Raw genomic sequence first — 27,334 nt, 5'->3', positions numbered from 1 at the left:
ACGAAACTTGAAAGAAGCTCTTAAATAAAGGAGGATTAGTAGTTTGGTTAAGGAGGGGAGTTGGTGTTTTAATGAAATGGAGGAGGTTTTGAATGATGCAGACAAAGCTTTGGTAATGTAGGTTAGAATCCCTTTTAATGAGTTGAAGGACAGAATGATTTGGCTCAAAAGTAGATATGGAGAGTATAGTGTGAGATTGGGCTATAAAGTTGCTCTAGAGGAAGTGATAGTGAAATTAAAGAAAAAACCAAAAAGCTCTTACAGTCCTTTGAAAAAGCTATGGAGTGGAATCTGGAACATTAAATTTCCACCTAAGATAGCTCATTTTATGTGGAGGGTTGTTAATGGAACTTTGGAAACAAAAGAGGCTTTGTATAAAAGAAAATATGCACCAAGCCTGTCATGTGATATCCGTCAAATGAATGCTGAAACAATTGAGCATATGCTGTTTTTTCTGTCCACGGGCTGCGTTGTGCTAGTTTGGATCTTCCTTATCTTAGAAATCTGAAGAAGTAGGTATTTCTAGACTTGATAAATGTCTAACAAAGTGGTTGATAAGTAAAAATAAGCATGATGATCAAGATGTGACTTTGCTTACAGGAATCTGTTAGGAAATGTGGAAGGCTAGATGCAAGCTAGTATTTGAAGGCATAGAAGAGAATGCTACAGAGTGTATGGTTAATGCAATTCACTTCATAAGAGAATTTGCCAAGGCAATGCTAAAGAGAAGAAGAAGAGAAGTTTCTGATAATAATTAGATAGAAAGTTGTTTTAGGAGCCACCTGATAAAGATGTGATTAACGTAAATATTGATGTTGTATTTTGTATTAACATAGGAAATGCTACAACGCGGGATGGTTTATAGGAATTATGAGGGGAAGCTCATTGGAGGTATAGCTTTTTTAATCAATGAATCTTCTTTTATGGTTGAAACTCCATGTTTGAATTCTGCTCTTGAGAATATTAAAGTTTTGAATTGGAATAGAGTGATAATAGAGGTTGATTGTCAAAAGATGTTTGGGAGATTGAAGAATGGTAATCTAAAGGGTTGTGATGGGAGATGTGTCGATGTTTTACAAAAGCAAATTTGACTGTTGAGGTTGAGAAGGAATTAGTCATTGTCTTTGGTTAGTAGAGTGGGTAATAAAGCTCCAAATCTCTTGGTAGCTGAGGAAATAAGAGGAATGATACATATGAGATGGCTTTTAGAGCCACTATCCTCTCTATGTGCTGTGTTAGATTTTAATTTAAGTTCTTTTGTGGCTTCTTACTTGTTAGACTTAGCTTGATCCGCCCTTGGTGGATGAGGCCCAAGCCCATAAGGTTTGGGGTCCAAAATATAATAAGCTAAAGACTAAGGGTTATTACTTGGAAAATACTCATTATATTTTTTAGGGAATAGTTTTATCTAGTTTTTCAAAAGAAAAATTGAAGGATGCATGATAGGTACATGGCTGTGCATGATAGTTCCCTGACTAAGGAGTTTTTCTCTATGTAACTCTTCTCCCTTCCTACTTTCTCATTCTCTCTTCACAAGTGTACTTGTTGTCTAACCAAAATCTGACTCCATTTATCTGATCAAATTACTCCTAGATACCAAAAATATTCATCTGCATTCTAGGTATGCCTAAATCTTATAGTGGTATTAGAGCCTGCTTTTCTCGTGGCTTGTATTTTTTCCCCTCTATCTTGTTTATGCTTCTGTGTTTCTTTTTTTTTAAGGTTATCAATTGATTCCTATAATATCCTAAATTTTATGCCTAAAAGTGCTAGAATTAGCCTAAAATTTGTAAGCTACCAGAGACCCTTTGGCAGGAGCTCTAAAAGTTCCCTAGAAGGATGAGAGAAGTCCTAGGAACAAATCGCAAAGTACGAATTTTCTAGAACCATGAGACAAGCCGATTAGATAAAATCTCAAGAGCTCAGGTATAGAAATTAGAGATGATTAAAGGCTAAAGCTTGTGTTACGAACCTCATTGAGACGATTTCTGAAGCTAAACCCGAGCAAGGACCTAAATGAAAATTTGAAAAGTCCAGGCTGGAAATTGAGCAGAGATGAAAGTAGGCCTAAATATTTCAGAGAAATTTCAAAAAAAAATAGGAATGAGGTTCCAAGCTCTGTATGAGGCCAAAAATGATGACAATACCCCTGGAGTAAATTTGAGAAATTCCCAGGTTTTTGGCTAATTACGAGCAAAAATTAAATTATTTAAAATATGAGGAGGCCTCAAATAAGTGAAGAAAATTGAGGAAGAATACCTGAAGAATTCTTACAAATTTTAAAAATAATTTCGTCCCTAGGAAGCAAAGAGGTTGGCTTTAATAGAATTTAAAGCCTAGTTTTATATTATTTGGGGAAAGTCACAATAAACTGTTTAGAGGTTAACTTTTGATTTAAGAAAAGTTAGAGAAATTTTCTATGATAAAAAGGTAGTATTAGTACCCAAAGATATATTCTCAGAGTCTTGGACCGATAGAAAGAATGCGATCAAGTTTACTTCGAAATAAATATTAAATATTTTAATGAAAGGTAGAGGGAAAGGCATTTCTTCCTCCATGGCAAGCATATATATAATGCCAGATCATGTCCCAATGATACTCGGTAAATCAAGACCCTAAAAAAGTACTCATACTGTGCAAAATGGCCAAATAGGTGGAAGAATAATTAAGGGCTGCATTTTGCACAAATTTCCTATTAATTTCTTTCTTATTTTAATATCAAAATGGTGAAGGGACATAAATAGAATAACAAGGTACTGAAAACCGGACCAGTAACTGAACCGGTCAAGGCAGTGGGTCAAGGGTTAGTGGGTCAGCTCGGAGTTGACCCGGAGTCATATCGGTGAGGAATTAAAAAAATTAAAAAATAATTAAAATTCTTATCACACCATCCAAAAATTCAATATCAATTTAATACCTTAAATTACCAAAAAATAATCATATATTTACAATATATTTTGAAGTTTTAACTTTTTTTACATAACAAAATAACATCACATTGTCATACTGACATCCCATGTCACCAAAATACTAAATATTCATCCTAGAAAACTATCAAAATAGATATATATATTGGTACCTATAATGATTCAATCACTAAACCAACTAATAATTATCCACACCAAAGTTATCATTAACTTCATTTAAATCCATAGGCATTGAGACACTAGGAGGAGGAGGAGAAGCTACAGAAGGACCAGCACAAGCACTTGGAGTAATATCATCATCATTCAAAGGTGGAGGCTCAGGAATATGCATGTCTTCATCACCTCTACATGACAATAATTAAATTGTTAATGGTTATGTGGAAAAAATAGTTATACACTTTTGTATAAAAATGAAACTATAACAGAAGAGATTATTAATTTATTACAAACCTTCATCATGCCTCTCAATCTCAAAAGTTGATGTAGTTGCAATGTCTTCATTATTGACAACTCTTTCAAAATTTATTTCATCTAGATTATCAAATTCAGGAGTTGCATCTTCAACCACCCAAAAATCAACTTTATCAATTGATTCATAATCAATAGGATCATAATTTGTCTTCTTCTTGTTCAATATATTCCTTCAATGACAAAATGTAAGAAAATCAACATTAATAAATTCTATATTCAATAAAAGCAAATAAGCAATATTCAATAAAAACATTCATAAATCAAAATTTTTAATATTACCTATCTTTTAATCTCAGATTGTAGTTTGTAAAAACCAGATCATTTAACCTTTCATGTTCCAATCTATTTCTTCTTTTGTTATGAATCCGCTCAAATAAGATGCAGTTCCTCTCGCATCCAGAAGAAGAAGATGTTTGGCTAAGAATACGTATTGCAACTTGTTGCAATTCTGGAATTGAACTCCCATAAAATGACCACCACTGATATGCATAATAGAATAAAAGATATTTAGTTATATTCATATATTTGATATTAAATATGTATTAATATGTGCTATTAAACATGATATAAATATACTTACGAGGATCTAGTTTTTGAGCTGCTTTTTCACATTAAAATCTATCAAAAGAATCCTTACGATCACGGTAGATAAACACTTGCTGCATCATTGTACAAAAATCAAGATTTTCATTTGAGAAAGACTCAAAGACATCAATCAAATCTTTTTGCAATCTGTTCTTTTTGATGAAAGTTGGATTATACAAAAATGCAGGATTCAACATATAAGCTGTAGCATAAAGTTCTTACTTCAAATGCTTGTCCCATCAAGCTTGAATAATGTTAGTGTAAGGCTTGTATAGCTCCTTATTCCTTTGAAAGATGTCCTTGATTCCATTTTTAGCCCTTTGCATCCCTTCATAGACATAAGGCAACGAGGGTTTTTCATCCGAATCAACAATCCTCAGAAGTCTCATAAGTGGAGACACAATCTTCACCACTTGATAACATTCATTCCAGAACCGATTGTCTAATACAATTGCACTGAAAGTTCTTCCAGCTTCAGTTCTTGCCAATTTGTGATCCACAAAATGTTTATCAATAGCCAATGCTTGTAAATCATGCTTGTGCAAATATATGCTATGCAAGGTAATGAATGTAGTTGCAAACCTTGTTGCACCAGGGTGAACAATTTCCTTCCAACCCGGTCTTTTCCTTAGCCATGACAAGAAGATTGTATGATTATATGCAAATATAGTGATTTTAGATGCCTTTGTTGCAAGATTTGACACATGAGGCATAGAAGCAATATCTCTCAAGACAAGATTCAAGCAATGAGCTACACAAGGTGACCAATAAATAGTTTTATATTTCTCTTTAATCAGTTTACCACATGCCACATAGTTAGCAGCATTGTCAGTCACCACATGAACTAGATTTTCAGGACCAACCCGCTCAATAACTTCACAAAATAATGAGAGTAAAGTTTTAGCATCCTCAACTACATTTGAAGCATCAATTGATTTCACAAATACCATACCATGTATGGAATAGACTAAGAAATTAATCAAAGTTCTTTGTCTAACATCAATCCAACCATCAGCCATGAGTGTACAACCATTTTCTTTCCATTTTACACGATGAATCTCAATCAGTAACTGACATTCCTTCTTCCAATCTTTCAACAAGTTAACTCTAAAATCATAAGCATTAGGGGCTTTAAAACCAGGGCCAATTGCAGCAATAGCATCAACAACTTTTTGAAAAAGAGGACAATCCAATGCATTAAATGGAATACAATTAACAATAGCCCATTGAGCAATAACCATCTTGGCATTATATTGTGCTTCTTTAGTTGACTACACTCTTGAGGCTTGGTTGGGAACCAGGAGATGTCCTAGGAGCAAAATAATTGTCAACCCTCCCAACTTCAAGAGCTTTTCTCTTGTTGCCACTACTTTCAATGCCTATTCTAAGTGGAGGTGAATCAACCAGTTCCTCAATTTCCCTAGTTTCAGTGTCATCTTCTACATGTTTAACAGGTTTTTTCTTTGACCCTTCTACCAAAGATTCTTTCATTCTGGCACGTACATCATGAGAAACTTTTTTACAAGAAGAAACTTGACCAGAGACACCAGCTAAATGTTGTTTCATTCTATTTATCCCACCTCCTCTATAGCTTGATGCACAAAATAGACAGGTAAAGACATTTACTTTCCCCTCTTTCTTAAGGGAAACATATGCCCATGCAAGATCAGTTTTACCAGGTCCAAATGAGGGTGCAGTGCTGTTCGGATTATTGGTGGCACTGGAAGTGAGGTTCGGATTCTCATTTCTGGGATTATTGTTGACAGAACCAGAACCAAAACTAGACGTGGAATTCAAATTCTCATTTCTTTCGGTATTTGTATCATCCATGATCAATAATCAGCCCAAATAATCTAACAAAAGCTACAAATTAGGGATGAAATAATAAAACAGAGTCAGAGTAAAGCCACAGCAATTAATAATCCAAATCAGAGCAACAAGTATACCGCAGTAAATGAAAAATTCTAAACTATAAACTATAAAGTTAGATAAACCATTGAAGAATTTTTGCCAATAAACCGAATAGACAATACAGCTGTGTGAGGTAAGGTGAATCTGATGAGATGAAACTATCAAAGCTATAATAAACCGAATAGACAATACAGCCGTGTGAGGTAATACTCAGAATTTTTGCTTCTGAGTATTACTATTACATTGCTTGATTCTCCCATTACCTCTACTTCTCAGATCTCATCAGGCCCAAGCAGAAAGAAAAGGAAAGCAATGGTGCTCACGATTGAAACAAACAGAACGGTAATCACAAATTCACAATCGATGAATCAAAACTTTAAATTCTAACAGAACCAATTGAAACCACATTCACAATCTTAAAAAAAAATTGCAAACCAGAACAGCGGCGTCGGAGTTCTGAAGTTTGAACGATGGTTGAACTCTGAACGCGGAACCCACGCTGCCTCCGTCAACGCGAACCAGTCATGAATGAGCCACAGCTCTGAACTCTGAAAATGCAAGAAGAAATGGCGACAGAGTAAACAAGAGGGAGCTCTGAACGGTGGCGGAACTCTGAACAGCGGTTGAACTCCATCAACGAGAACGCGGAACGCACTCTGTTTCCGTCAACACCGACCAGTCATGAATGAGCCATGGCGAAACTACCACCAACTCTGAAAATGCAAGAAGAAATGGCTTGCCGGTAGGGTAAACAAGAGGGAAGCTAGGGCAAAAAATGGGTTTATCGGGGAGAGAAGGAGGGAAAGAGAACTGAGAGGGAAACCATAAGGAAAACAGAGGGAAGAGGAGTAGGCTCTGAAGGCTGATGCTTGAACCTGAAGCGACAGGGTAGGGGGTCGTGCGCCACGCCGCCATCAGTCAGCCAAAGTGGATTTTTACAAAGAAATGATGTCGTTTTGTCGCAGATATTGTTTTTTTAAAAACAACCGGTATGACCCACTGAACCGTCGGGTCAACCGGTTCGTTTCCGGTTCACCCCAGTTTGGTCCGGTCCACACCGGTTCAAATTGAACCCGGTTCATACGTTCAACCGAACCGGTTTTCCGACCGGTTCACCGGTTTCCGGTCCAAACCGGCCGGTCCGGTCCGGTTTTCCATTCCATGTAGAATAATACATTTTGTTAAGGGTCAAGTTTGGAAGAATGGAATTAAGTAATAAAATATCATGTTTTCTTCATATGTGTGATAAACGGCATGTGATGTGTCCTATGAGGTAGTATTTCTATTGAATGTAGGGCACATCTAAGAGATCTAGGTAGTAAGAATAAAAAAGACAAGGGACACATGGCAAAGAGATTAAATGAATGGCCAAGAACACACCACACAAACACAAGATCAAGGGTTAGGATTTAAGCAACTTTTAATAAATACCCTTCCCTCCTACATTGCCAGAAAAAAGGCTTTTAATGGCGGTTAATAGTGGTTTTTCACTGCAGTTTTGAAGGTGAAGTTGATACAGTCGACATTAAAAGGTAAACAAAACACGGCGGTTACGTAAAAAACCACCGTGGAAAGTTAAAATTCCACGGCAGTTATGTAAGAAACCACAGTGGAAAGTTAGATTTCCACGGCGGTTACATAAAACCGTCATGGAAAGTAAAATCTCAATAGTGGTTTTAATTAAACCGTCGTTGAAAGATAACTTTCCATGATGGTTTTTTATGTAACCGCCATGGAAATCTAACTTTCCACCATGGTTTCTTACATAACCGCCGTTAAAATTTATTTATTTTTTTTAAAATTTTGCGTGATTTTCTTTTTACCACCCTGTAGTTTACAGTTCCAAATAAATACAGGCAGTGCAGAATATGTAAAACAAGACCATATGAACAAGTAATCAATTAGTTAGTTAATATATACAGCAAGCATTGAAGTTTCTTTTATACAAAGCAAGAATAGAGAACCAAGAGAACTACGGGGAACCTAAGACCAAAGAACACATATAGGAACCAAGAGAACCAGCATCTTAAAAAGAAAAGTAACTACTTCTGTCTTTACAATAGAAATAATGAACATGTATAGGAGGAAACCAAGAGAAAATATCTAACAATGAATTTTTTGGGGAATGACCTAACTATTTGAAAGTTTCAATATTTTATATCAATATTGTTAACAAAGTGTCCCTCATCAAGTTGATGTCATCCATAAGATATGGCGTAGTCTTTTGAAATACCTGTTAATAAAAAATAACATAGTAAACTTGATCAAAAATGTGAAATGAATTGAAGAATGTCATGCAACGTAACTTATCTTTACCTCGTTTAATTTCTCAGTCACTCCTGTCTCAATGATGTCATTCATACAGTAGATGACATAATATCCACATTCAACATGTCCTTGTTGACAACGGTACTAACAAAATAAAATATAAAATTGAATATTAGACATTATTGATTATAAACATTAACTTTAATTCATCTAAAAAGGTTTAAAAGTATATATTTAATTCAAACAACATACCTTTGGGATAATCCATGTTGGTAGTTGTCTATTTTGTTTAATCGCAATAACATTGAAACCATGAAAAGCCCTATCAATAGTATAAAAGAAAATGATATTAGAGTGTTTTTTTATAAATTTCACACGTAATAAATATATAAACATAAACTAACGTGTCGATGACATCTATGGTTTCTTTAGATGGACTTCCACAGAGTGAATCAAACCAGTAAACTTTGTTATCAAAAGGGGCACAAACAATTAGAGTCCAATGATAACTGCAAAAGACAAACCATGTTAATTATAATCCTACACATATAACTTATGTATCTCAAATAAAATAATACACTTACCCTTCCACGTAAGGTACAAAATATGTTGGCTTTTTGGTCTGAGTCATTGTGGTCATCATGTAGATTGACCTCGCTTCCACAGTATAAAGCTCTTTCTGCACCCTTTGAGGACACATAAATCAATATGTTCCTTTAAGTCCTTCATTCTGATAGATTTGAGTAAAATGCCTGTTGTTCAAATAAGAAACATTAGGACATGCATAAAGTATAACATGAAATAAGAAAACGTATTGTAACTTTCAAAATAACGAGCTGCATGAAGACTATATCAAGCTCCTCAAAGTTGAGGAACTGAACAAAATCCTTCTTGTCAACGGTGTAGTCGTATGTTATATCTGAACCCACAATCCCCAACAGCATCTTGAAAGTAACAGGCTTATCCATGTTTGACAAAATTTCCCCTTAACAACTATGTACAAATTAAACACCAAATTAGAAGAAAAAAAACTCAATTTTTAATCAAAATTAAAATTTTCTCAACCCTTATTTATCTTATTAAATATATTATAATAAAAAAGTAAAATATATAATTATTTTTAAAAATTATATTAAGTAATTTCTTAAAAATTAGTATATGTATAGTGAATGAACGAAATCTTAATGAAATAAAAAAAATCAAACAAATATAAGTTTTGTGAAATAGTTAAACAAAAATTATTTCAATCAACAAAAAAAAACTATTTCTTCATAATATATTTCAACATAATAAATTTGAAGAAATATAACAAATAAAACAAAAATAAAAATTCAATTTCAAACCAATTCGTGAATAAAGATTCTTAAAGCTAAAACTTCTAAATCCAAAACGGAAACACAAATGATATTCATTTGTAATGAAATTTTAAACAACACTTTACCATCAATCAAAGTTCATAACAAAAAAAATCACAAAATACTAAACAGATTATTTATTACAAAAAAACTACCAAAAATTCGAAATAAATATCAAAAAATTATTAAAAAAAATAAAAAACTTTAAAACTAATCAACTTCAAACATTTAAACATGTTTTTAATACAGTATATAGGAAGGAATTGAGGTTTTCTCACACCAAATGTCCACCAATCAACGGTTCAAGGACATAAAAAACACAAAATCAACAATACAAGCCAACCACAATGTAAAACTAACAAACCCATTTGAAATACAACAGATTTTTATGGTCAAAACATTCAAGAAACTAAGAAAAATTGAAAAAAAAATGAAAGAAGAGGATATTCACAAAGTAGAGATGATTCAAATGTGAAAAGAGGAGCGTTCAAACGGCGGCAAGACACCACAAGCTAAATGGAGGAGTTTAAACGATGGGAGAGTAAGGCGAATGGCCAGTAATGGAAGTTTTTTGGTGGTGGGACAAAAGGGGACCACAACACAACTAAAACGAAAGTGAAAATGAGAGAAACCGAACATGCTGTGTAGGGTTATTTTAAAACTTTCCGCGGCGGTTATTAGGAAAATCGCCGTGGAAAGTATTTTTAATGGTGGTTATTTAAATATCAATGGTGTGCAAGTATAATACTCTGTTTTTTTTATGTTTTTCATGGCCATACATGTTAATATGAAACATTGAGGATGAGAATATGTTATAAGTAAGCATATGCTAGATCAAGTAAGCATATCATAAAGTTATATCCATTTTTCACGCATTAATAGCAATATTTGTTACTAAGATTCTCCCAAATCTCATCCTCTCTTAACTAATTATAATAGCTAATAATGTGCAAGAGAGGAACACAAAAGTTGGCATCAAAAAAGAAGAGAAGATTTGAAAGAAAAGGGTTATCGTTCAAATGTGTTGATTTCCTCTCTTGGTTAATGTACGAATATATGAGCACACCATTGATATTATGTATTGATGAATGATGTAATTGGCACATGTGATTTATTATAATTCTATATGGAACTAATACATGGATTGTTGGAGAGGTTACATGCATGTAAAGAATTAATTATGATTATTAATATAAGAAGGGGGATAAATTATCCCTAAATGAGCCACAAAATTGTGACAGAGTAGAAGTGAGCCAAATGATAGAATCTACCCATAAAATATAAGTTTTGAGCTTTAAAACAAGTAGCAGATCAGATCACTTAAAATAGATGTGTGTGCTAAGAGTTTTTACTACTCAAAGTTAGGACAAAGAAATTAGAAAGTATAGTTTTTACCAAATAAATAGTAAACTTTAACAAATTAACTATAAGACTTGGTAATGGTTAAGACTATATTTATATTTTTTCTTATAGAGAATTAAAAGATCTTCAAATATAATTTTGAACTAACTCAATGTGATTTTTCTAGAATTAGTTATGAATTTTCAAAATTGGATGGCAAATCTGGAATTCACCAATGAATAGTAACCTGAAAATAAAATTTTAAGCTTTTAATATATAGGCTTCTTTTATGATCTGTTTGAACCGTAATGCTTCTCAATGTGCACTAAAAGGAGTTTAAGGAAGGATATTTCAATTCCCATATATGCGATTTGCTCTCAATATTATCTAAATCCTCTCTTTTATTTCTAGCATAATTATTATCTGTAAATTATACTTGTAAGTGTAAATGCATCTGTGTTGTTTTTGCCGCCTCCGTGGAACTTGAAACATGACTTTTTTTTATAGTTTGTTTATTTCCTATTATTATATGCCAGTAATAAGTAAAAGAAATGTAAGAAAGCAATTGAAAATATCAACAAAAAAAAAAAGCTAAAAAAATAGACTTTTAGGCATGAAACTCATAATATGTGAGAACCTCTTTTAGGGGGTTTAGTTTTCATTCTGAGTGTTTTGAGAATTACATTTTTAGGTTTCAAAAATTATTCTATTGTGTAGAGCTCAAAAAAAACACAAACAAAAAATAATGTCAAGAACTCAAAAATTAGACTTCGAACGGTGAAGATATTAGGGAGAGAAGTTTTGAGTCCAACATACCCGACCCATCTTGACTACCTAGTCGGATTAACCCGGATGAAGGTTGAAGATTGAAGATGATGAATAGTAGCCTAAGAAATGCCATTTTGGTGTATAGTGTTATATATATATATATATATATATATATATATATATATGAGAAGGTAGGTCTAGTTAAAACAAATTCATTGGCCCAATTTTATTTGTGAGGCCTAAAATTGTTTTATAAACAAATAGCCCAAAACTACTGGCAAAAAAAATGAAATTCAAAAAAAAAAGGGGAAGGGAGGGCTAGAACTGCCATATGGCAGATCAAATAACCATGTGGCCACCTTCTCCTGAACGGTGGCTACGTGTGGAGGCCAGTGGTACAGCGTATGTCACTGGCAACAACATCCACAATGGCACGTGACATACAAAAGCCATTGATGAGAGTGGACTTCAACAAAATTTTCTATTTTTCTAGGGTTTGTTCTTCCCAAGACGCGTGTAGACACATGAGAGTTCTATTTGAGGTGCGGTTTGTTTCTAAAAACCCCTAAATTTATGATCTTGATCATAGTATATGATTTGCCTATTTTGAAAGGCAATCTAGGATTTATTTTTGACCTTTTCTTGGTCCTTATAATGATTTTTATGTTTTAAAAATTTTTAAAAATTAAATATTGATTCAAAAAAAATTTTAAGTAAAAATGAAGCAAGAGGTTTCATTCAACATTGAAAGTCATTCTTATGGTTCATTGAGTGCAAAATACATAGATGGTGTGCTTCTATACTATAAACTATCAAGTGATGACTCTGAGGAGGAGCCAGAGATGGATCCAGAGGAGGACCTTGAGATGGATCCCAGAGAGGACGCGGAGATAGACCTAGAGGAGGAGAACCCTGAGATGGATCTTGAAGTGAACTCGGAGAAAGAGGATCTAAAGATGGACATTGAGGAGGACATAGAGATGGACCCTAAGGAGGATCTGGATGAAGATCCTAAGGAAGAGGATATTCATGAGCATGGTCTCATGAAAGAACTCCAAGAAGTTTATTCTGATTCTAGACTAGAATCAGTAACTTCCTATCTTTATGAACCTCTTGAAGAAGATAAAGAAGTAAATCAAATTGTCACTCTTGCATTGGGAAGAAGATAGCAGAGTACGATGTGAGAAGAATTAAAATCATCAGGGACATAAATGGAGTTCTTAAAAGATAGGTTATAAGTATGTATAACAATAAAAGCATTAGCTTCTATGCCAATATCATGATGATGTTTTGTGAAGAAGTTAAAGCTATACTTGAGTTTGCATTGTAAATAGAGCAATTGAGAATCACATCAAATCACCCAAGCTTAGAAAGGCTCTCATCAATTTTTGCATAGACATTTGAAATTTTTTATATGATGTTTCTTATTTTTTGGTTTTTGTATGAAGAAACATAGTTTTTTGTAATGCTTTTAATGTTATAACTTGACTTACACGCAAATTTGTTTGATGTTTTTGTCATTTGTTAACATATCTTTCTTAAGTGGGAGCTTTCAGGATATAAGTCTTCTAAAAGTTATATAATGTTTTTTAATGTAAAGTACTTGTATTTTAAATTCTTAATGGAATCGAACGATGATGCTAGATTCTGTGTGATGGGAGGTATAAGCATACACTCCTAATTGTGAACCTATCATTATCATTATTTTCTAGTTAGGAATAATATAAGTACAAGACATTGTATATTGTGCTAATACTATATATAATCTGTAATAACCTAAAAACTTTTATAGCCAATTAAATAATAGTTATATATAAATTGTTATAATTTAAGTACAAAAAAGGATGTGGGAGATGGTTGGGCAGTGAAGGGTGCTAAAAGGTGAGAGGTCCTAAGTTCGAATACCAAGAATTTTGTTTTTTTTTCAGTTTTATAAAAGTTCTTAAATACTAAAAAAAAGAGAGATATTAATAAATCAAAATATGACATCAAATACCTTACAATGCCATTTCTTCTTCAGCAAAAAAACAAAAAAGAAAGAGGAAGGGGACAAGGGTAGAGGAAGCTTCTCAATCTTGGAACTAAAACCTATTATCCTCCACTTTTGTCTGGTTTCATTGTCACCAACATTCACCACTACTACCATCTTCTTCGTTCATGGTCTGTTTTATTGTTCTTCTTCTCTCAGCTAATACTGTCATCTTCTTTTCCTTCTTTATTTTTCAGTTTGTGCCTTTCTTCTTCCTCCTCCTTAATTGGTGCCATAGCCGAATTAGAGGAGAGGGGGAAAAAAGGGTTTCTGATTTTTGGGTACTTTAGATCTCTCTTTGCTGCCATTTCCCCCCTTCTTTCTTCCATTTTCTTCTTCCTGTTGGCCTTGTGAATGTGGGGGGGGGGGGAAGATTATGATTGCTAAGGTGTATGGTTACAGGGCATTTTGAGCTCTACTTCTCCTCCTCCTTTCTCAACTACAGATTTTTTTTTTAAGAAAGAAGGAAATTTGGGGGTTGTCTTAAACAAAGCATATTGAAGAGGAAGGATTTTATATATTGTTAACGAGGTGATTTATGGTGCTTGCTTGCAAATATTATTTGAGGCTTGAAATCGTTGGGTGCTGTTTATTTTGGTCTATGAGATGAATTTAGTTAAGAAGGAAACTTGAGAAAATTTTTGTGCGGATTCTTGTTTCACAAAACAATGTTGAGTGCCTGTGGGGTGTTTGATAAAATGTCTACATGAGCAAAAGAATTTCTTGATAGGTGTTCATATAACATTTTGATGGAAAAGAGCAAGATAGATATTATTTTGGATTAATTATGATTAAACTTTGGTTTTCAGGAGATACATGAAGGAAATAAGAGTTGATTGCTCTTGTGGGTAGAAAATTTGAAGGTTGGAGTTTTACATTGTTGTTATTGGGAAACAAGTGAATTATAATTTATATGTTATGCTTGCCGACTATTATGCTAATCTTTGGATATTTTTGAGCTGTAAGAGATTGTTGATAAATGATTTAGATGTATATAAGTTTAAGCTAGTCTTAAAAGGCTGGTTTTTTTTATATAATGCAAGGAATGTAATGGTTGGTGTAATGATAAAATGAAGGGCCAATGTGATATAGTATATAAATGTTTAAATGAAATATTTTGGAATTTTTATAAGTTATAAATGGGGTATTAATAATGTTTTGTTTCAGGACACTAGAGAATTGAGGAGTGAGCATAACTCAAGCATGTGCAAATTGGAATGAGTTATATTTTGGGAGCACAACAGGTGAGTGAATAACCCATTGTTATAATTTTTTTTTAAAAAATAAAAAAGTAGGCTTTTACTATTTGTTATTAATTTAAATAATCTATTGGCTTCTTTAAACGGTCTATTAAGGTGATTTAATTTAAATTTTATCATTTGTCAATTTTACTTATTTAATGTTTTAATGTTTTATTGTTTGAAGGAATATTTTCTCTTCTTGAATGCTAATTCAAAGTTCTACTTTCAATTTTGTTGATCTGCATTTTTGTTTTTAATAAATATTTGTACTTGGAATTTGAAAAGGAGTTTTGAAAATATTATTTAAAAATCTTCATGCTAGGATCATCTACTATAAAATATTCCTTAAAGGATTCATTAGTGGAAATAAAATATATATATATAAATATATATTCCTCTAGTTGTTAGTAATAAAATTGATTCCATGCATGCTTGTGCATTTTTTTAAAGGGACTGGATACAAGACACTGGTCACTAACAGTAGCACTGTTAGTCCTTGTCGCGCCATGGTAAGTTTGAGCTTGCTTGATATTTGTGGACATCGTTCTGGTGCTTGTTTTGTAGCTTTGGCCGTGCTTGATTGGTTATTTACCCTTATGGACTATGTGTCCACGCTTGTATTCGTGGCTTCAAGCTGCGCTTGCTATTCTGTTCTGTTGAAGCCCTATAAAAAGATTAGTGTTTAAGAAATGCTATTTTATAATATTTTTGTGTAACAAGCTATCCTAGTACATATTTGGATTTAATTGTTTAATGAGGTTGAGTATACATTTATCTTTTAATTTAAGATTGTATACTGTAGAAAATTTTAATTCTTTGCCATATAGTCATTTAAAGAAAAATTTAATTTTATTGAATTCACTTGTTATTACTTTAGTAAATATTATCAATGAGATGTTATTCACTGGTAGATTCTTTTGTTGACTTCAGGTAGTACCACTGACCTGTACCCCCAACTGAGCAATGAAGAGCCTCATTGAAGATCTAGAACTTGTGAATTTATTCTGAGTAACTGTTAGCTAATGTTAACATCAAGGTACATTTATGTCTTTACTTTTAGAATTAGATGCTCCACGTAATCTATGGTTAGGTCCTTCTCTTTTAGGTTATTTTGGGAATGTAGTTATATATATATATATTAGTGACAATGAGTAGAGCTCCAAATATTGCTTGGAACTTGCAGGCTGTTGTAGAATTTTCGAGAAGTCTAATTCACAGTGGAGATTCTGCCGAAAATTTCTACAAATAGCATTATATTTTGAATTACAACATGAGTAAGTATATGAATGTTTTGTTTAATAAGATGCCCCCATTTATGATTACCTTAAAAATATTGGTTAAACAATTGTCTATATATTTAGGCTTAGTAATGTGAGGTCTCTCATATTCTGTGTTAGTCACCTTCAAAGTTGGGGTGTGACATAATCATTTAAATATCCTTCAATTTTTTTGGTTCTTGTATAGGGAATAAGCTTTTAATGTGGAATAGCTTTGTTATAGCTTTGAAAATGGCAAAAAACATCATAGCTAAATTGAATAAAGTGAAAAACTTAATGGGAACAACTAGGATATTTGATATTGAAAGGTGTCATGCATCTTAGAGAAACAAGAGGCTTTAGAGTCCATGACTATCCTGATAAAAGAACCTGAAGTTGGAAATAGGGCTTAGCATCGAAGAGATCAAGAGCTCTTCCAAGCCTGAAAGAAAAAAAATACCATTGCTAGAATCACTTTATTAAGCACCATGGCTGATAATCTCATGTGTGAGCTCAAAAGGTATGATATTGCTCAAGCCAGATGGACGGACTTAAAGGACAAGCTCAGTGGGATGTCATGACTAAGCTTAGAAGGTTGATGATTAAGTTCAATACCTAGAAGCTTAAGGCAAACACTCCTATGAAGTAGTATATGATGAAAATGTCCAACATGATAAGGGAATTCAAAGATACTGGGTAGACCTCATTGATAAACAGCAAGTTTAAGTCATAATAAGGTCGTTTTCTTCTAGCTAGGAATACATGAAGGTTAACCTCACCCATAATAGGTGTATTGTCACTTGTAATGATATGGCCAAACATTTTGAGTTAGAAGATGAGTGGTTTGGAGGTATAGAAGTCCTCTAGCTAGACCCATTACACTGAGGGTACAAGGTGTAGGTCCTTTTATGTCGAAGCTTGGTTTCAAGAAAGGCAAGAAATTTCACAAGGAAAAGAAAGGAGACTCCAAGTTCAAAAAAAAAAAAAAGAGAAGCAGTTCAAGAAGAAAAGCAAGAAGGGAGGTAAGAAGAATAAATTTGACCTGAAGAAGGTCAAATGTTAGGCCTACCAGAAGATGGGCCATTTCACACGGGATTGCACCAAGATTTAGTTAAAATCTCCACATCCCCAACTTAATTTGAAAAAGTGAAATTTCTTAAATATTGTTGTTTCATATTATTATGAAAATAGTTATTCTTATTATTATAATCGAAATACATAGTATAATATCTTAAGTATAATAGAAAATAATGCCATAATATAATATGTCTTTTTCTTTTGTCAGCAATAACAATGTTATATATCATCACGTCTTATATTTAGTATATTATTGTAGCTACAATAAAATAATATTATATAAAATATGATGTGATATAGCTTTGTGCTTATAATAAATATGACGCAATGTATATTTAGACTATTTGCTCTAATCTTCCTACCATTCATTTCAAGTGTTTGTCGCGTGTTGCATGTTCCCATATATTGGATATGTAACAACCCCCGTAATTCATGGTAAATAAACATTTTCAAAACGATGATTACTTTAAAAGGCTAATCATGATAAGAAGGACAAACCTAATCAAATAGAATCTAACATAGTCAATAACAATTCAAATCTTTAACAGAACAGTAGCTACTATTCTAGAATAGTAAAGATAGTTAATCAAATAAGAAAGGATCAACATTTGATTTTTCATGTATATATCAAATCCATCAGCAATACTCTGAAATCTCAAATACAATTAAGACCACTTGTAAATGGGCTAGGGCATTTGAAGTCCACCAAAATAACTACCACTACTGCCCATTATCAATTGCAATCAAAATAACAATCATATATGTCCAAAAAGGGCTCCACCCAATAGTACAAGTCTAGAATGCAGCAAAAAGGCTATGATTATGTTAAGTATAACAAAAAGGCCCTAAAGTTTGGCAATATACATCAATCAAATCATGTATACCAAAACAGAGGCTATACAGAGTGGAAAGGAAAACTCAAGCCTCGGACACCTTCCCCTTGGGACCAACACCTGAACCCTCACCTGAAAAATGTTAAATAACCACGAGGTGAGTCAAATTGACCCAGTAACCACAATTCCAATTCATCAAGTATACAGGGAGTGATTACAAGATAGTTAAGCAGGCAAAGTACAATTTCAAATAACATATAAGTGAAACATCTTTACAGAAAACAACATATAATAATTCAAAAAGTAACTTGCATGCACAGAACTTCCTCAACTATCCTTATAACCTCCTTGTAACCTCTGACAGAACCCATAGGCTATTCACATGTAATAGGATTCGTCTCTTTCACAAGACTATACCAAGCTCTCCAATAATGAGGTGTAACTCGGCCAAAAGTTACAGAGCTCATATTGGACCATGGGTTCCTTTTCCTTGGAATATGGAAAGGTGTCATGTCCCTTGGGCTGACCCTTGACCCGGCCAAAGGAAGGGTGATACCGAGGGCCCTAAGAATGTTAATGTCAACCACTAGGCGCCAAGTGGCGGCTATACCACGTGGTATAAATAATCAAACCTCCCACAATTACATTTCAGCACAACCAATACAGCACAATCCAACCATCCAATTCCACACAATTCAATATCCATAAAGTATTCTCAAATTCAATAATCAAATTCGCTCAATATCAACAAGATATTCATAAGATGAAATAATTCATACCCACTTAACTAATAAATTTATCAAAACATAAATCTTGATATAGATATATAAATTACTTTTCATACAAAAACCACCATAACACATATTGATAATATTTATAATATCAACACATACTTATAATCACATCAACAAGCATACAAGGTAAATTAGAAAGTGGTTACCTCAAGTTCTTGACACAAGAACTAAAAGTAGGAGGATTCAAGACCCAAGAGCCCAAACCAAGCTCACTCTACAATAATAAATTGATAAACATATATTAATATAAAAAGACTAATTAATATAGTATTAAAATGGTTTATTAACTAAATCCCCATAATTGGCTTACTTTTAAAAAAATTATCTTTAGGAAAAATAATAGTTCATCTATTCTTCCAAGTGATAATTTCTAGTACTTCCCAACTCTATTTCTCTCATTCACATTATTTAATAAGAATAATCACTTCAAATCATCTAAAAATCTCCAAAAAGTGCTTACTTTAACTCTTAGAAAAATAACCATATATCAACTATGCCTTCAATCATTATTAAAATCCTATTCCCTTCTTCCATTAATCATTTCCCATTCATTAGAATCAATAACTTATAATATTTTTCTCAATTTACTCCAAACACCCAACTTCTACTAGTTAAAGTCTCTCCAAGAATCATCATTACTATTACAACAACAATCCTCAAAGTTCAAGCATTAAATCCTCAATATAACCTCAAATGAACTCAACTAAGAGATAAATTTCGAAATTAATATCATCATTAACACTAATCACTATTTTCCAACTAAACCCTAACTTATATTGCTTAAAATCAACCATCTAACTAAAAGTCTAAGTCATAAGACTCTTATTCTAACCACATAAGCTCCATTAATATCCTAATAATAAGTTAGCAACCTCAAAAATTAAAAATCTAACAAGCCCTAAAATAATATTCATTCTTCTGCCATAAGCTAAGGAAAATAAAAGAATAAGGTAAATAAAAAAAGACAGGATGAGAATAACTTACCAGAATATCCCAAAAGAATCCCCAAGCAAACTCCTTTCTATTCCTCACACTCACTCACTCTCGCTCACTATTGTGCAGCGGCGGAGAAAGAACACGAACAGGGGAGGAGGAAAAAGGGAGGTGGAAAAGAAAGTGGGTGTGTGGATTCTCCAAATGAAAGGCGGGGAAAAACAATTCAAATAGTGGGCCACGTGACCCACTATTTCACTCCAAATTCTCATCCTTTTTTTTTTTTTTTGAGATTAAGGGAAAGGGCACGGGATCAACCCTCCCTTTCCCCCAACCGAACAGTGGGTGGCCACGTGCCACCCACTGTTATAATATATTATATTATATATAATAATAATAAAATATAATATAATATGTATATATATTTTTTATTTTTATTTTTCTTATATATATCATTTATATATTACTGAAATTATAATTTTCAAGTTATTCAATAAGATTTAATTCTAATAATATTAACTAATCTCATAACCATATAACTTAAATCCTATCATAAGATAAAGGAAAAAAAATGGAATGTTACAGGGTAAGCTGTCAAATTCTCCCATAGCCACCAATTGTGATATATAATCTCATTTGTTTTACCTTCAGTGAAGCTACATGCATGTGCCCTAAAAGTCTAGCCCTTCATCATACTCATTGATAAAAACCAGCATTCGCAATAGAATATGGAAGAAAATGATAATCAGTCAAGTATCCATAGAATGCAACCAGATGGTAAATATGACAGCGTTCTTGGGGCAAAAGGCAATTGTTCAGAAGAAAATTATTGAGGCTAATTAATTGACGTTTTTTTTAATGTCATTATCTTACTATTTCGATAACTAATATTATAACCTAATATTTCATATTACAAACTAATGATTAGCAAGAGCATTTCGAATTGAGGTACGTCGACAAACTCAAGTTACTAGACCACGTCAAATTACTGGTGCATTGTTCTCGCTTGAGTGTCCAGTCACCAATGCTATCTTTAGATCCCTATAATGCATATATTAGACCAGTTTTTTATGACTTTCACTTTGAAAATTAAATTGAACTTTATACTGATGATGATGACAGGCAATTTAGCAGGTTTTGATCGACCACAATGTGTTAATAGACCTTCAGTTCGTGGAAATATTTGAGGTCTTCGGCCCAGTTCATCATCCAGTAACGTGTCTGGTGTGTATCTATAAATAGGTATGCGTGTGTATGTGCCTCTTTAAAATTCTTACATATAATTTAAGACAGTTTAAAATATGTAAATATATATATAAGTTACTTCGCTAAGTTCATAATTCTTTTATTGCTAACGGTATTTTAATGTCTTTAAATTAATAATTTATCTCATGGGTAAAACAATACAGTATCAAATCTTACTTCGATTTTATGAAAAAACATATAATATCAACTAATCATCAATATCGTATAAGTAATACGATAAAATAATATAATCTTTATAGTCTTTAAATTGAATGCCATTTTTTTAAGGAAAAATAATTCTTATCTTTTGTTAAATATTGAAAGATTATTAAAATATCTATAGTGTATTAGAGAATAATGGTGAGCACAAATTTAATAATAATTTATAAACTACACAATCAATTTTAATTGGAAGAAATTTTGAGATGGTGGCATGATTATGCACATTCGTTCTCAACATGAGCAGTCGCGTATGTGCGGGCGCGCGCACGAGTGCAAGGGCACATATACAGACACACATATATGGACAAATTTAAATAATTTTGGTATATAGTTAAATAGTACATTTTTTAAATATCATTTTGTATGTTATGTTAAATAAATTTCTACAGATAAATATTTCTTTCTAATAAAAATACAAAACGTTTAAAAAACTGACACAGGTTTTCATGTTCCTAGGTTATTCACATACGATACGATATAATTAGATGATCATATAATATAATAACCATTCAAGCATTCTAATTTTTTGATAAAATTATATGATAAAATTATCACTTAAACATATGATTTTTCAATTTAATCAACTTCAGTCCAAACTTATGGTAGTAATATTTAAACTGAAAATAACAAACACATAAAATAAAATTGCATTTCTCTCATTTTTTAATCCTTATTATAACTTTTTCTAGCCAGAAAATCATTATTATATCATATAACTGATATGATATAATAATGTAGTTTATTGATTTATAATATCAGGTTTTTAAATTATTATATCATATAAGATCGCGTGATTTGCCCTTTATTTCTATTAGTGCCATTTCCATTATAGTCTGACTTGGGCGAAGCCTTAATGCGTGTTTTATTCCATCTTTACCTCAATATCATGGTATTGGGACCCGGCATATAAGTGTTGATATCGCAATGCGAGGAGATGGTATAATGAAAGACTGGCGAAGCATTATAATGATAGAAATCCCAGTTTTAGCATGTTTTGTCTACAAGGAAAAGTAAAAGTTAAACTTGCACCTCCAAAGGAACAGCCTGCAGAACTAAGAACACTACTATTACTTCAAAGAGCAAGTATTTCCAAAGCAATATTAGGATGTTTAACTCCATGTTCACCTTTACTCCTACGGGCGCAAGGGTTGATTGTGAGATCAACGATGGTCATGAGCCATATGTGTTTAGAATAGGTAGCCAAAACACGCATATTATTGGTAGTATTCTTCTTCTTGATGGGATGCCTCCTAGACTATCTGTTGTCAGGTAATGTCAAGTAAATTCTATATCTTTGGCTTGTTTATTGAGTCCATGAATATATTCAGCTTTATTATAAACTGACTATGTGCAATATGCATTGCTTTTTAATTTGTTTCAGTACATAGGATGGCACTATGCCACGAGTGGATATTGATATTGTGCACACTGTTCAAAATATGCTGGACAGACACAACCGTTTGGTTCGAACTTTCCGCATAGCTCGTGATTTCATCAACAAAAATGAAAGACGAGATAAGAATTAAGCTCATACATAAATAAGGAACTGGCACATGTTAGTATAATATGCCTTGGCACAAAATGAAGTAGCTGCACTTATTGTTGGAGATATTGGAGATTCAAATTGTGGCAGGGACATAGAAGTTCCGTATAAGTGAGGGCAACTACACAAGATCAAGGAAACTCATCCTGATTTCCTTCCACTACAATATCCATTATTGTTTCCATTAGGTAAGGGTGGATATAGAGAAGGCATACCCTATGCACAGATAAAAAGAAATCTTCAGGTTGGCAATAAAATTGTATCAATACAAGAATATTTTGCTTACAACATCCAATCTAGGGACAATGAGTTTTCAACCATATTATGAGGAGCCAAGTTATTCCAACAATTGATTGTTGATGCATATATGATGATTGAATCTTATCAACTTTTATTCAAACAAATGGGTTATACTACACTACCACTAAAAAACACTTTTTAACTTTGTTTTGGAGGACTTTTTACGTCCATTTTTCAGGGGATATAAAAAGAAGGGATATAATAGGTCTTTTCTCATTTATTTCTGTTTTGAACAGACGTGAAAAGTAGGACTTCTCATGTATGTTTTTAAAACAGACATAAAAAGTGTCAACTTTTTATGTCTGTTTTAAAAACAGACAGAAGAAAAGGCCCTTTTTTAACTTTTGTTTTAAAAAATAGATGTAAAAGTCACATTTAAAGTTAAAAAAAAAAAGAGGCATTTTTTGTTGGATTGGAAGTAATTTAAAATTTTAAATCACATCTTAAATCACTTCCAGTCCCCAAAAAAAAAAAAAGCCTTATTAGCATTACACAAGTACCTCCTCAAAAAGAATTATTAATGAAGACATAATAATCCAAATCACAACACACATATATGCACATTAATAACAAGTGTTATAAGTACTCAAAAGTCACAATAATAATGTCAAATCATACTAAAATAACATAAAAGTATCTAACACAAGTAAAACCACAATACAAGTAAACTATACCAACACAAGTGAAATCATATTTTGAAGCTTTTGGTACTTCTAAGAAAAAATGTGGTGCCAACAAGTTCTAACAGGTAATTGTTTGACTGTGTGAATAGAATATATCATTCTTTGAATTCATTCTTTGAGAGCTGCCACGTTTTTAACCTCCTGAATAGGGTCAATTGTATTCATGATTAACAATAAAATGCAAGATAATCAAGTGGCACTATTTTGTAATGAGAAATTCTTCAATGATTAATGAGTGATAAATATAGAATTACCAGGGAAATGTCTCAAAAAGAAAAGCCGTAAGACGACAGCAATAAAGGCTACCCATTTCCCAAACTCTCCCCTGCATAAACAATTATAGAAATAAACCAGATGGTTTATAGTCAAGACAAGCAACTATAAAAATTAAAGAATAAAGTATTGTGGGGATGGATAAAAGCAAACCTCCTTTGATTGCCATACTTCTCAATGCAAGTCTAAAAGCAATTTTAAGAATGTTCAAACAAAACTTATGTTGATTCCCATACTTCTAATGAACAAGGCTCAACCCAACCCTTCCAAAGAAAGTTCATGAACATGTTAAAAATAGATTACTTAATGACACACATCAATCACATGGTTAAGAAAGGATAAGAACTTAATCTTCACATCACAGAATATGAATTGACTCCATTGAGTGCTCTATGCTCTGAAAAAAAGAAGGAAGAAACTAATTTAAGAGTCCAACACTTTTGAACAAGGTTGGACAATCACTTTCTAATAATCTAGCCTGATTAGTCATGGTGGGTCATACAAACAATTTTTTTCTTGTTATTATTAAAATACAATATTAGTCTTGAATCATTGATCTTCCAATTCTGAAGTAGGCCTAGGCATTGATACATTCTAATGAATAACAGATACTATAAAATAATCAACTAAGTGAGGAAGCTAAGTCTGACACCGTACATATATTTGATGATAAATTTGCATAATAATTGATCAATACTAACCCATCTGATCAGCATCGTCCAAAAAGTTTACCATCCATTTGTAGCTCACTTACAGTCTAGTTCAAAATCCAGGAAGAACGATATGATACAATTACTTTTTAGAATAAGATAATTTAAATTCAATCCTCACAAAAACTTTACTTTAGCATTACATGCACAAGGATGCATAAGACTACTCTGAAAAACCCCAGGATATAACTAATACCATAAAGAAGTACAAGTAAAATGAGCTACGGTGAGAAAAGATAAGACGGAATTGATACTCATGAAAGTTAAAAAAGAAAGAAAGGGTATGAAATTCCTCTCTCACACATTTTCACAAACACCTTGTGTACATTAACATTAAACGAGTTTACCAAGTTTTGTAATCTTTAAATCCTTTGCCCAAAGATCTCTTTTGAACATCAATGTTTATGATTTTTTACCAGGAATTAAATTGAACACAAGAACACAACATAAAGTAAACCATTTCAATCAACGCATCTACACAACATGCATATGCTACACAAAATCAGGGAGAAGAGGAGTTTTTATAGAAACAATGTCACAAGTCAAGCCTAAAATCACCATGCCATCCTCTAGGTGCGTCTCGTAAAGATGATGAAGCCGTCATGCTTCCAGGTTAGAAGGGAGTCAGGTTCGAAGGCAATCCAGCAAAGAAGAAAATAGAAGAATGGAGGATCAACGCATATGCTACCTAGAATCAGCAGCAAAAGGAGTTTTTGAACTTATCACAAATCAAGCCCAAAATCACCGTGTCATCCTCTAGGTCCATCTCGTGAAGAAGATAAAGCCGTCGTGCGTTCAAGTTACAGGGTAGTCGAGCAAAGAAGAAAATAGGAGAAATGGAGGATTTAGGGAACAGATTGTTGAGTGTGTGTATGTGCCGAGAAGAAGGTGTAAAGGGAGAGAGGTTTTGCGAGGTATGTGTGCTGAGGGGGAGAGCGTCGATGCGATATCCAAGCTAGGGGAAAAGAGGAGAAATGGCAGAGACCTGAATCTGGAGGACTAAATAAAAAAATAAAAAAAAAAAGTTACTTCTCGCCTTGTTTTTTTTTGAAACAGACAAGATGTAACTTGTTATTCTCTTCTGTTCATATAAAAGAGACGAGAATATTGTTTTGTATAAATAGACGAGATTATATTTATTTTCTCCTCCATTTTGAAAAATAGACTAGAATAATGATTTTTTTCCCTCTGTTTTTGAAAACAGACAAGAATTAGGGAGGTAAATAGTGTATTTTGTTGCAATGGCGTACCATCATTGTTTACTAGAGGAGCACGGTGTACACTGGGAAATTACCCAGATGCTATGATAATTTGTATGCGGGCTGGATATCCTGACCTTTTTATCACCTTTACTTGTAATCCAAAGTGGCCAGAAATAACTAGGGAACTTGAAAATAAACGATCAGAAATTGTAGGACTAACCAAATATTGTCTCCCGTGTACCTGAGAGAAGGGCAATTATTCGGCCCCGTTAAGGTAGGTTAGTAATCTGAATAAAAGATTCACATTATTTATATTATTCCATTTTTTGTCATGAGAATAAAATAATCCAATGTTTTATATTTTTAATGGTTAGCACCCTTCGTAAAAATTATTTTTGTGTTTCAATGCAGCATTACAATTGAGTTTTAGAAGTGAGGCTTGCCTCATGCACACATCATATTGTTCTTGGCCAATGATTATAAAATTGCTACTTCAGATGACATTGATGCTGTAATCAGTGCTGAAATACCCGACAAGGAAGAGAACCTTTTGTTATACGATGTTGTTGGCAACTTTATGATGCATGGTCCTTGTGGCATACTTAACCGTAACTCACTTGGTATGTCTAATGGTGAATGCACTAAATATGATCCACGAAGCTTCAGTTCTTCTGCTATCATACATGAAGATGGATATCCCCGTTACAGAAGACCTAACAATGGTCTTGAAATTCTGAAAAATGGCATCCCATTGGTTAATAGAAGTCATACCTTATAATGCATATCTGCTTTTAAAGTACCAGGCACATATCAATGTTGAGAGATGCAAAGGAGAGTCAATCAAATATTTATTTAAATATGTTAACAAGGGCCATCATCGAGCAACAACAGCTTTTTATGCAAAATTCTTCCTCATCGGGAACAGACGTGGTGCACGCGTACGATGAAATAAAAATGTACTATGATGTCTGATATCAGTCTCCATGTGAAGCAATCTGGAGGATTTTTGGATTTGACATTAATTTTAGGACACCCTCAGTGGAAAGATGGATTTGGATTCTCTCCACTTCTTTTCCCATCCTCTTCCTCTCCACTATCCTCTTTTTCCCTCACACCATTAGATCTAAAATTCCAATGATTCAGATTTGACATTTTATAAAAATAATATTATTAAATAAATAAATAAATAAATAAATTTAAACTGTTAAAATCTGGTCTAAACAGTTAATAACTGTAATAAAAAAAGTTGAAAAAAATTTGCTCTGTAATAATAATCTGTAGATATGAGCTGTTCAAATTAGATTTTAATAGTTTAAATTTATTTATCCATTTTTATAATTATATTTATTTTTATAAAATGTTATAAA

The 27,334-nt window shown here is 32.8% G+C and overlaps 1 protein-coding gene and 1 long non-coding RNA gene across 4 annotated transcripts; both read right to left on the bottom strand.

The window, feature by feature from the left end:
- Positions 1 to 4,222: 4,222 nt before the first annotated feature.
- LOC114760978 (uncharacterized) lies at positions 4,223 to 5,224 on the bottom strand. Its single transcript, XM_028950295.1, has one exon. The coding sequence runs from the start codon at positions 5,222 to 5,224 to the stop codon at positions 4,223 to 4,225; it is 1,002 nt and encodes a 333-aa protein (XP_028806128.1).
- A 17,338-nt stretch (positions 5,225 to 22,562) lies between these two features.
- On the bottom strand, positions 22,563 to 25,719 carry LOC114760979 (uncharacterized). 3 transcript variants are annotated; one of them, XR_003742108.1, is made up of 3 exons: positions 25,324 to 25,719; positions 24,037 to 24,107; positions 22,563 to 23,015 (listed from the first exon to the last, which is right to left on the bottom strand). It is a non-coding gene; the product is annotated as an uncharacterized LOC114760979 (long non-coding RNA). The 3 variants fall into 3 exon arrangements; XR_003742107.1 differs by having other exon boundaries at positions 25,454 to 25,719; XR_003742106.1 differs by lacking the exon at positions 25,324 to 25,719 and having other exon boundaries at positions 24,037 to 24,197.
- Positions 25,720 to 27,334: the final 1,615 nt, after the last annotated feature.

The sequence above is a fragment of the Neltuma alba genome, unplaced genomic scaffold, assembly GCF_004799145.2.
Source record: "Neltuma alba isolate B1F8T4 unplaced genomic scaffold, ASM479914v2 tig00011062_pilon, whole genome shotgun sequence".
Classification (NCBI taxonomy): domain Eukaryota; kingdom Viridiplantae; phylum Streptophyta; class Magnoliopsida; order Fabales; family Fabaceae; genus Neltuma; species Neltuma alba.
Note: the sequence above shows the minus strand (reverse complement) of the source record. Positions and strands in the feature narration are given on the sequence as shown.

What these genes read in the sequence shown, in the direction of transcription:
- LOC114760978 (XM_028950295.1), bottom strand. Translation starts at nt 5,224, where the DNA reads ATGGTTATTGCTCAATGGGCTATTGTTAATTGTATTCCATTTAATGCA.